We start from the raw sequence: 13,040 nt of genomic DNA, 5'->3' as shown, positions 1-13,040 counted from the left end.
AGCAGGACTGCTATGAAGAGTCCGTCTATGCTGACCAGACTGAGCGACTTCATGAGGTATATAAAAGCCAGGACGAGGGGTCTTTGTTGTGCTGTGTATTTCTCCTGAAGTTGCCTGATGGAGAAGATCATATCGATTGTGGACCACTATGCGCTGAACCCACCACTGCGAATACGGATACAAGCTTTTGCAGTCCGTTCATGATCACACGTGCGAAACCGTTAGCCAAGATGCTGTGAAAGGATATGCCTTTGCAGATTTTGCAGTCGCTTCTGTCTCCCTTGTTCATGTACGAGGTAACGATGTTGGCGTCTCTCATATCCTAAGACACTGCATACTCAGCGCAGCACTGGCAGATGAGGTGTGTGAGTAGCACGCTCCAGCCGCACTTGATGTCTCCTGCTGGGATGCCATCCTTCCCCGGGGATTTACCAAAGGACAGTTTCTCTAATGACTTCTTTCGTTCCGCTACAGTAGGTTTCTCATCCAGTTCGGCCATGATATGGAGGTTTTCGATGGCGTTGAGGGCATCGTTGGTCACGTGTTCTCTCTGGAGTACAGTTCAGAGTATTATTCCACCCAATGCTCCAAATGCCTGCCCTAGTTGTGGGTGGTGTCGCCTACGGTAGACTTATGTGGTGCTGTCATTATATTCATGGGACCCATTTCTTTCTGTGCGCCATCGTACATGCTTTTGATATTTCCGATGTATGCTGGTCTAATCGCGCTCAGGAAGTATTAAGTGGCACCCTGATATGCTAATATCTGCATTTTGCCTCCGTTAGACCTATATGACTGTGTTGTCTTCTGGCAGGGGGTTCGCTTGTATTGCAGGTGAGCCCTGCAACTCTCTACTATGGCTGGCATGCGTGTGGCGGAGTTAACCTCAAACAAGTCATTGTTCTTTGATTGCTTTTTACCAACGATCATTGTGGAAGTGATGTAAACAGTCTATGTGATCTGATCTCATCATTCATTGGCACTGCAAGTGGGAGGTTGTGAATCAAACGTCTTTGAAAGAGTATAGGTGAATTCCTCAGCCTTGTCTGGATATGATGTTTTGCTAACGTCAATGCCGTTTCATTTTGCAGCACAGCAACAAGTGGTCGGTGTCTCAGTCAGCGCGGTGGAAAGTACGGGTAAGAAACACACCAGTCATGGCAGACCGTCTTGTAATGATCAAGTCCAGTTGGTGCCAGTGTTTAGACCGTGTATGCCTCCAAGACACTTTATGCTGTGCTTTGTCTAAAAGAATGAATTGGCGATGATGCGGTCATGGTACGAGCACATCTCTAGAAGGCGCTGCCCGTTTCCATTCATCTTTCGAACGCCACACATGATAAGAGACGAAAGACAAAGAGTCATGGTCGACACCCACCCTAGCATTGAAGTCGCTAACCAAACTCAACTTTTCTTTCTTGGGAAATTGGTCGATAAGCTAGTTTATCTCATCGTAGAGCTCATCCATGGTATCTGTGGTGGCGCTGATTATGGATGTGTCAACGTTGATCAGGTTAACAGGCCCGGTTGTGTTGTGGAGGTTGATGTAGAGCAGTCTTCCATTTCATTATTGGCATGGTTATATCATCCCCAACATTTTGCCTTGACAGCAAATCCAACACCAAATTATGTGGCTTCGTCGGCGTTCTTCCCTTCCCAGAAGAACGTGTAGTTCTGTTCTCTGAGGGACCCGAAATCTGGTACTCATGTCTCCTGGAGCTAGGTGATGTCGATCTGGAATGATGCAAGTCTTTCTTGATGACTGAAGTCTTTCGAATATCACTGATTGTCTGAAGATCATCTGAAAGCCAAATCAGCATGTTCCGGATATTCCATATACCTAGCTTGAGGATTGTAGGTTTGATTATTGGTATTATTTTTTTTGTTGTTATTTCTTGGAGCTGTAGTTGCAGTCCACTTGTCCGGTATTCACTTATCCTAAGCCTTACGCACCCAGCAAGACAGGCGAACTGTGGTGGGACGGCACCTTATTGTCTGCGGGCTGCCCAGCTAAAGGAGGGTGGTAGGTGTCCAGTGAAACATGTTGGTCTCACTGTCAAAAGTAACCCCTGGCGTCTGGCTCTACGTAAATCGAGCGGTGACTTATACAATGTATACTGCTGCTTCCTGTGTCTTGTCGACGCTCTGGAGCGAAGCTGTAGTGTCCTCTCCAGGGAGCAAGCCTGGGCAGGGTGATATGGAAAATCAACTCTTGCCCATGCAGCTGATCCCTCTTCTCCTCGCAGGAGTTGCCGAGATGACACTTAATGCAATTCCAAGTCGCCTTAGAGACTCCGTCTGTAGATTTTCTGTTTGGGTTTACTCCCTTACCCTTTTCCATGTGTGGGTATAGTCGCAAGGCAGCGAATGTTTGAAATCGGAATTTACCTTTTCCTAGATGGGCGACCACCCAAGATTAACGAGCCTCACCTGCCCGAAGCGTTTGGTTTTGAGGCGCCAGAATCGCGCCTGTCATCCCTTCTTCAATCAGTTTGAACAGGTTCCGCTACTCGTGAAGGCCTGGATCTGTATTTGGTTGTAAGAGATTTATCAGACGCAAGCCAGTGGGAAGTGAGTGCTTATATTCCGCATCCGCACCTAGGGATGACAACCATTTGGAACACAATATGATAAACATATAATTGAAATAAATAATGGAAATAAAGCGCTCACGAATGAAACCCAATACACCCAATAATTAGAATTTAAAAGGTCTCGGTTTCTACAAACCGACTAGTTGTAAAATGGTGAAAAAAAGTCATGTAATTACATGTTATGAACGTCTGCTAATATTATGCTATTTACTTGATTTACCTTTCCTTTTTAGAGGACATTTGACTTACACGATGTGTTTAGTTGCTTAATGTGTAATATGACGTTTCTTTTCTTTTTCAAGCAATACCTATTTGATAATAAATACATGTTGATAAGACAATTTTCTACATGTAATTGGAACAAAAATGTGTACTTTAATTCATATAGAAAAGTAACTGTTGTCGAACAGTAGGTAGCACATACGTATAGAGTATAACGTAAGTTCAGTTATTCGTAACATTATTTTTGACACTGGTTTTAAATGAATTATAAAATTTATTTTTAAGCAATAAGTTTCATTTTGGTATCATTATATGTTTCGTTCTTTCCTTTGCAACATTGCTAGAAATTATATACTTCAAGTTATTTCTACTTTTGTTTAATCCTACCCGATTTCGAAAGAAACGAATTTAGCGTATGTGTGAAACCAACATTTGAATTAGTTTTCCTATGTTTCTTTTGTAACATAAACGCATTAGACAGATAACAGTTAGTACAATAATCAATAAATGATCATTAGGAATATGTATGTGACACAGGACTTACTTCCGCATCATATCAAGTGAATAGTGTTTCTTTGTCCTTTCAACCGCTTTTTCTACACAAGACACGCATGGAACTGATGCAAAACGAAATACAATAAATCCGCATAATACACGAAGATCCATCAAAAACATGTCAAATGTGTTCAACTTAGGAATAAGCAGTGTGCAATTCTAATTGAATAATTCTTAATATAGTGCTTATCGAAACTAAAATAACTGTTTGTAAATATTAAATTAGTATACATAAATATATGCATAAATGTTTTTCAATGAACTCAAGGGATGAATGTCTATAGATTAAAACGCTGAAAGTCCCTCCACAATCTATATTTCACAGATGTTTGATTGAGGTATGCTGCAGCTTGGTTTGCAAGAAAAACATCACCTAATAAACATACTGTCATATTGATTTAGCAAAAGATCTGCGCAAAATTTATTTTCAGAAACATTGTTTCAATAAGATTTTCAAATAATTATAGTCATCATTTACATCATCAGCATCGCAATCGTTATCAATATCGTCATCATAAATAGAGATAATAATTAGCATCGAAACAACGGCAAAGTTTCCATTTTCCCTAATTTTTAGATAAATTAATAATTCTTGTTATTTTAACAAACGAAACTAAAATATCCATGTTGAATTGTCTTTAATTCACTATGTTTCCATTTAACGGAGCGTACAAGATTCAATGTGCATAATTCAGATACATCTTTTGAGTCATTTGTCGAACTTAAATCATAATAATTGGGAGAAAGGCAACTGCATCAATCAGCAATGGCTTCAACTCTTCCATCCGAGCAATTTAAACCTTTGAAACACACTTTCCGTCAATGCACCACTGGAGTAAAATTATATATATATATATATATATATATATATATATATATATATATATATATATATATATATATATAGAGAGAGAGAGAGAGAGAGAGAGAGAGAGAGAGAGAGAGAGAAGAGAGAGAGAGACAGACAGACAGACAGACGGACAGACAGACAGACATATATATAGTTAGCTAGTTAGGTAGATAGGTATGAAGATAGTTGCATAAATATATGAATACATACATGCATACATACATACATACATATATACATACATACATATAGATAGTGTACTGTAAGTCCATTAATGTCAAGCTGTGTTCCTATCTTTTCTGTATTAACGAAAAATTAACTGAATGAAATCTCTTCTCAAGAGGAAATAAAGAAAGTCAGTCAGTCAGTCATTCAGTCAGTCATACACACATACATAGATGGATGCATTCATACACACATACATACATATATGCATGTTTCCATAAATATATACATACATATAAACATGCATACATACATGCATACACATGCACACATACATACATACATACATACATAGATTGATAGATTGATATATAGATATATAGATAGATTGGTAGATAGATAGATCGATATATATATATATATATATATATATATATATATATATATATATATATATATATATATATATATGTATATATATATATATATATATATATATATATATATATATATATATAATATATATATATATATATATATATATGTGTATATATATATATATATATATATATATATATATATATATATATATATATATATATATATATATATATATATATATATATATATATATAAAGATAATGACTCTTAATCAAACACATTACATGATATATTATGATATTATTCTCAGTTTATTTGAAACTTCATGTTAGCATTTACATATAGGCATAAAGCGGATTCCAGAGATTAACGTTTTTGTCTGTGCATGTGCTATAGAGGCCAACATTAATGTGTTGCCATTGGCAGTCTATGGTAATAAAAGCAGCTGTTTGACCCATACGTGTTAGTAAATGGATTTTCATGCAAGAGATCTGCTAGTGTACAGTAACATTACGTAAGTGTGTCTTACTTTAAATTATATTAACTTTTTAAATTTAATTAATATTCCTTTGCTATATAACGCAATATTGCCCATACTTTTTCATTGTTTGGAATGCACATTTTATATTTTCGCTACGGAGCAGTTTGTAGCATAGAAACCAATTGTATTTCTTTATTTCGTGAGAGAGACATACAGATATACAGAGAATGAGGGACTCAGAGAGAGACAGAGCAGGATATTACATTATTTTGTCCACATTCAGTTCCTCTGGCTGCACCTTGATATACATCCAGGCATATGCCCGTTGGGGGATCTGTACACCTCATCTTATCGCAAACATCCTGTGGATCAGTCTTAAAAAAATCGTAAACTCATGCAGAGCTCGATCAATAATACGTAAAATGTATAGACATATACTGCTAGAAAATATAATGCATTTCATTTAGAGTAAACATTTGAAATTACGTCTGACAGTAAATGATTGGCAGGTTCTGGAAACTCGAGCGGACGAATTTTTATTCTCTTCTAAATATCTGAATATGCTATGAATTGGCAAAAATAAAATACTTTATTTCTTAGCTTGAAAATATATACACTCAGTTTGCTCCAAATATCATTTTCAAAACTAAGAGAATCTTTGGTAACATTAACTGACGTTATTTGGACGTTGATATTTTTAAACCAGTAATGGACGGGAGTTAAACACATGTTCCTTGAATGGAAGTAGTTCAGTAAAATCATTTCCAGAGAAACAATCTGTAAAGAGGACAATATAAACGGACGAAACACTGTGCTGGTCTTCGATATGTACTGCACTAATTGAAGCTCTATGCAACTGCTTGTATATATATATATATATATATATATATATATATATATATATATATATATATATATATATATATACGTGTTTATGAAATACTCGTGAGGAACAATACATATGCCGAAGTTATAAAGGTGACACCATACATTCAGCATGACAAGATTAACGTTCTACACAAGGAAAAGTGTGGGCAATTATATATGTATCAGCACAAAGGAACTTTGGTAAGTTTTCTAATCAACATAATGATATACATATGTTAAAATATAAACTTTATATACGTTTGCACTATTCCAAAACAATTAAACAAAAACAAAAAAAAAACAATTACGCACACACTCGTACAATAAAATCATTCAGTTCCTTACCATTGGATTGCAACTTTAAGTCTTATTTCAGGTTTAATGTTTGTAAATTAGTATTGTGATGGCCTACCGGGAAATACCTATCTACCTATCCAAAAACACCCACTCATCCAGCAACCTACATAACCTACATTGGCAGGGAATTAAAATAAATATTACCCTGTGCGATACTAAAGTATGTGTCCTGCCATGATCAGATAAACCCACCGATTACGTTTTTTTTTATTGTTTCAAGAATCAATTTACTTAAAATCAACGTGAGTAGATTTTTAAACAGGTTGGTCCCCTCCAAGCCAAATAATACTGGATTCACTACACAGTCAATGCGTATCCTTGGCGCGACAGCCACTGGTACATCCATTTAGTTCATTAGTCATGCTCTTAAAGAAAGACAAATGCAGTAATCGGGGCCGCATTAACTCTTTGTTATTACTGCATTCAGTGCCTGGAAAAACGGAATGTTTATATGCTCATATGAATGGGGAAAGTCAATTTACTGGAATTGCAAATGAAATATTACCAATGTTTACACTAGGAAGGGTAATTATAGACGGTATCGATATGATCTAATAAATTAATGGAAACCACAATATCGAACCAGCCAGTAAGAAAACCCAGCGCTTGCCTAAAAGCTACTTCATGCTTTTACTCAAGAGTATTGCATTTCCTGGCAAGTTCGTCAACACCCTATCAAAAGACATACGTGCTAATACTAACAGCTTCCACAATAGGTGCATGTCAAAAGCAGGGTGCAACGTTGATGTATCATCATCCAGAATGAATTCAAAATGAAATGAGCTGCACAAGAATGGAAGAATCATACATCAAACAACTTTCATCGACCTTGACTATACCAACAATGTTGCTCTACTTAAGTATTAGTTACATATAATACGTATCGACTAGCAGGATCACCTGTAGTTAGGCTAACATCCACACTACCAGTTCATAAGCTAGCATGTGAACATAAACATCCCAGGCACATAAAGTTTCAAAATGATGGACTCATTTCTGTATGTCGGCTTATCATTTCTCTGCATTGGCAGTGGTGAATTAAACTAGCTCGTTGCGGCATAAAACGTTAATTAATAATGATAACTCTGCAAAATCCCTCGTATCACAGGTATCCAGAATATCCCGACATATGAGATCATTCGCGTAATGAAAGAACCATCGGTTACAAATATCATAAAACGAAGACGCTAACGAGTCTTCGGACACATACTTGGAGCATCTCGATATATCAATTACAACCGGGTAATAAAAGCGGTGAGTCGAAGACCACCTCGTGTGTTTTCGAAAGTATCCTGGTGCTGAAGGAAGTGGCAGGACTTACATGAGTTAAAATTTTGACTTTACAACATAGAGCAAACGCCCTGGATCTCACCTTCTGACGAAGAAAATGTTACTTTATATATAGCATCAAAATGCAGTACGCTCATTCACAATTACATATCAAGAGGTATTTATTCTTTTGATTACATTTGTAATTCTGCAAAGCGTTGAAGGCAAGCTATCACATTATTGACGGGCAACCGTTCACAATAAGCAACACACATGATAGAACACTTAAAGCAAAAGCTGTAGTAAGTATTGATGGGTGAGTGGCTAAGGCGTTCATAGCCTAAATTGTTTCACAGAATAAAAACAGGTCCCAAATATATGATGAAATAAGTTTCGAATTTGGAATCGGTGTCCGTTTTTATATATTCATGTGATATATTTCGACTTCCTTATTTTAAGAGTATCCAGCAGGATTCCTTTATTTTTGGGCTTTGGAACTCCACGTTTGATCAGCTGCAGTTAGTAGTAAGTATATCACTAAATGTATGTTGCGGGAAAAGATAATATAAATAGTTGGACATATGTCCAGTTTCATTGTCACCTAATAAGATATGTGACGATTGATCTTGTGAATACAACTGATATACATGGCATGACATTCAATCTTCTCTATAAGAAGGAGTTATGTTCTTTAAAGGTTACAACTATACTGGTGTTTAGAAAAGAATAAATGTGATTCAGTCAGGGTGGTTTACAATCAACACGTTTCACGAATATATGTGATTCAGTCAGGGTGGTTTGCAATCAACACGTTTCACGAATATATGTGATTCAGTCAGGGTGGTTTGCAATCAACACGATTCACGAATATATGTGCGGATGCACTCATTCCTGGATTAGCCCATTAATTATTCTTCACTTTTTTGAAATTATCCAGGATGGTAGATTATAAAAACCATTGCCTTGTATTAATTTAGCAGGCCAAAATTATAATGTTCACCTCCTAAAATGTTCATATGTATGTTATAATATTCAGCTAGTTAAATGTAATGTACCTGATAATACAAAATGATGATAACAGTCACCTTTAATACTGATGTTATTTTTGTTATTACCATTCATCATCTTCTCCTTCATCTGATTATTATTATTATTAATAGTAGTATTCTTCTTCTTATTATTATTATTATTATTAATATTATTATTATTATTATCATTATTATTATTATTATTATTATTATTATTATTATTATTTATTTGATGATGGCTTTGAAATCTTTGCAAACTAAATTCATACGTATCGACTATCTTCCACTACAAAGCCGTTACAAAACCAACACTGCACATCTAATGGCTGCTGATCGATAGAGATATTTTAGTAAAGGAACGTATTCAACATTGTGTGTCACATGTTTGTGCCATTTGCGAAGTATGATATTCTTTAAACGAAGCAGTCGTGGATGTGATATATCCATCATAGAAATTACCACGTGGAATAGTTATAGCTATTATAAATAACTGTCATATTGTTTTGCATTTATTGTTATCAAGGAATGCATATCCACTCTGCTACTCGTAAGTAAAGATCTAGCATACCTATCTTAATTCAGCCGTAATGTAGACAGAGGCCATCAGCAATTTGGCATTGTTTTATTACACCTTGAGAAAATGTGGAACTGACGCACTAATGACATAATCATTGCATACTCCAAGGAATAGCAATGACGTGCTAGAATAACATTTCATCGATTTCACGAAATGTACGATTCGCGAAATATTTATTGTAACAAACTCTCATCAACACTCACACTGCGCCACTATGATCTCTTCTGGTTTTAGGCTTCAAGCTTTATAAGAAAATAATAAATATTTTAAAGTTAATAGTTAGTTGCTCACTGCCTGCCATGTCATTATTTGGACCAGTTTCCCAAACAAAATCATGCCGCTTCTAAAAAACTCAGGTGCAACACAATCCTTGACTGGAATCAACTTCTTGCTATTGTCCTAATTTTTTGAAGATATCCTTCATATGGCTTTTCAAAAACACTTTTTTTGTATTAACATCACTGTCTTGTGACATCAGAGTATGCAGTAGTTATTCTTACATAACAATATAATTGGCGGTTCAATGTTAGAATGTATGCTGCCCTCGTAACAATTAATATGCACTTTGAGCCTAATACGCACATAAGATATTAAAAACAAATGAGTAATTTTGCAAATGAAGACCATCCAGCTTTGTGTGGACTGCGTTCCATGTGATATTATGCTGATAATTATCGTAAATTTTCCTATATGACCTGGATAAAGAAGCTAATCCACGTAAGAACATTCTACCCTACACATACACATATAGACACATATAATAATACCTCACAAAATTTAGAATGGCGCCCCATAATAAAACGACACTGCTCGGTAAGATTGTACACCATTCCTGGCTTATGCTGCACATAATCAAAATATTCCTGAATGTCATATAGTCTTCCAGGCAATGTCACGCATTGTCTGAAATGAGAATATATATTTATAATAGATAATAGCATATGACCAATTAGACGATGTATAAAACGTTGAATTAACTTGAGGCCGTCAGTTTCTAAAGAGACTATATAGGGGCAGTTCGCTTTTAGAATTACATATAAACAACATAATTGGCTGTTATATGGAATATATTAATATTGTCCCACATGACTAACATACATACATACATACATACATATATACATACATACATACATACATACATACATGCATACCTACATCCATGCATACATACATGCATACATGCATACATGCATACATACATACATACATGCATGCATGCATGGCTGCATACATACATACATACATGCATGCATGCATGCATACATACATGCATACATTCATACATACATACATACATACATACATACATACATACACAAACATGCATGCATGCATATATACATGAATACATACATGCATACATACATACATACATACATACATACATACATACATACATACATACATACATACATACATACATACATGCATACATACATACATACATAAATGCAATGCTGCTGGATATTATCTGCCCTGGTGTGACTTGGTTTACACTTTGATTTGGTTCTGATTTTTTATGTTTCGATTTCATCGGAAAAGATAATTTCAATCATTTCAAGAATCAATCATTTCAAGAATCAATCATTTCAAGAATCAATAATTTCAAGAATGTCAAACCATAACAAATGCTTGTTGGCATATCTAACTATGAATAGTAACAGAGTTATGATAGTCAAAGCCGAATTTTCATTCTGTTCAGTTATATGACAATGGCAGCAGCAGGGAAGTCGTACAGACCAGGTGGCTCAGATAAAATTAAGCCTCCCACATAAACTTTCTCCGTAGAAGCCTCAGATTGCAGAAATAAGCCCTCCTACGCAAATTAATCAGCGAAAATTCGACCCAGGATGCAATTTCAGACATAAAAAAAACAACAAAATTTATGTGTGATTGCAAATTCCGGCTGCAATTTTATGAGTAAATCTGATCAAGACCAACTCGATACCTACTACGAGGATCATGAAGATTAATCGTGACAAAACCGTGTGGTGTTGCCTGAGCGTGACTGAAGAAATTTTTAAACTTATTTATATCCATGTCGCCATTGCACCAAGTTTGATGAATATTCCTCAGCGTGTGAGTATCAACGCCATTGAATACCGATAAAATATTACAATTATCTCTAATTACCTTCGGAATTTGCGTATATCGCTGCGTCACGTAAATCACATCGGTGTTCTTGTGTCGGCCACGCGAGAATATCCTAGCTGGGTTAGTTTGTTTATCCAGCATTACATCATCGAATACGACAAGATTATTAACATCGCCATCTAAAGTCTCCACTGATGGAGCCTCATTGATATCCGTTATAAATTCTATCGTGCCATCCTCAGTATTATCGCTAAATTCTTTTAATACCTGATAACATCGCTGATCATCAACAGACGGCGCAACCAAATACAATTTGTCCCATTTTAACCATCGCATAATCAAATTTAGCAACAATTGCGTTTTTCCAGAACCAGATGGTCCAATGATTATCATTCTAATCGAATTTGGTAATGCCTCGATATGTTTTACTTGCTCGCGTTTTTTTGTGGCTGAAAAATCAATTACATTCATGTTATTAGAATAACATGGATTCATATTGTGTTAAGTGTCGCACTCGAACTGCTACGATAAATCCAATCGAAGTCGTTACACGCAACAACAGAAATGCAATCAAGGGAGAATGTGAAGTTTGCAAGACAATTAAGTTTAGATTTGTAAAAAAAAAAGTAGAACCGGAGGAGACATCGCAACCTCCTTAACAAATCTGCCTGGAGCTCCTTGGGCGAAATATCCCGGAGAGAAGCATTTACCAGGATATAATTACTGCGGACCTGGTACAAGGCTAGATATAAGACTTAACGATAATAATCAACCAAATCCTGGCGAGGATCCAGTAAACGCTATCGATAACGCATGCTACTATCACGATCTTGCATATCGCAGCGAAGATTTACAACAAAGACATCTCGCTGATATTAAATTAATTCACGCAATAGATGCTATTCCTGATAAAAATTTCAAAGAGAAATTGGCAACTTGGTTAATAAAAGGCGCGATGAAAGGTAAATTAGTACTAGGTGCTGGTAATTTATAATGGAGCAAATATATTATTCTCCGCGAGGATTTTGGCGAGGAAAATCAGCAATTGCCAAACTTGCTAAGGCAGCAAAAGTAAAGCAATCTGTCGCTGAATCGTGGCTATCGAGACAAGCAGTCTGGCAAATTTATATTCCTCCGCCTAAGAAAATATCATATGCGAGTTTCTCTGTCAGCGTCCCTAATGAAGTCCATCAGGCTGATCTTATGTTTCTTCCTTACGATACCGTCGACGGAGTCACATATAAATACGTGTTGACGGTTGTTGATATCGCTAGCAGATACAAGGAAGCGGAACCGTTATCGAATAAAACAGCAACAGAGATTGCTAAGGCGTTTAGCGAAATTTATTCACGATCTCCATTAACATGGCCGAAGCTTCTCCAGGTTGATCCAGGTCGAGAATTTCTTGGCGCGGTTACTTCACTGATGAAAAAGAATAATGTTAAAATCCGTCGCGGTATTGTAGGTGTTCATCACAATCAAGCTATCGTTGAGAGATTCAATAAAACTCTTGCAGAACGATTATTCGGATATCAGTACGCGCGCGAATTTATCCAAGATAAACGATCTCACGATTGGGTAACAAGATTACCTCACG

General features: G+C 36.1%; 1 protein-coding gene across 1 annotated transcript in view; it reads right to left on the bottom strand.

The window, feature by feature from the left end:
* Positions 1–4,078: 4,078 nt before the first annotated feature.
* The window catches only part of LOC149791995 (metalloprotease mig-17-like), a 35,660-nt gene continuing 26,698 nt past the window's right edge, over positions 4,079–13,040 (bottom strand). Inside the window, exons 7-9 of the mRNA XM_089969315.1 lie at positions 10,114–10,249; positions 5,512–5,622; positions 4,079–4,201 (exon numbers count right to left, since the gene is read on the bottom strand). Of these exons, the coding sequence (XP_089825441.1) occupies positions 4,166–4,201; positions 5,512–5,622; positions 10,114–10,249 (283 nt within the window). The 3' untranslated portion in view covers positions 4,079–4,165. The remainder of the gene's footprint in view (positions 4,202–5,511; positions 5,623–10,113; positions 10,250–13,040) is intronic.

Source organism: Sinohyriopsis cumingii, chromosome 9 (genome assembly GCF_028554795.1).
Source record: "Sinohyriopsis cumingii isolate HCF-2022 chromosome 9, ASM2855479v2, whole genome shotgun sequence".
NCBI classification, from domain to species: Eukaryota; Metazoa; Mollusca; class Bivalvia; order Unionida; family Unionidae; genus Sinohyriopsis; species Sinohyriopsis cumingii.
The sequence above is the reverse complement of the archived record's forward strand: the minus strand, read 5'-3'. Positions and strand labels throughout refer to the sequence as shown.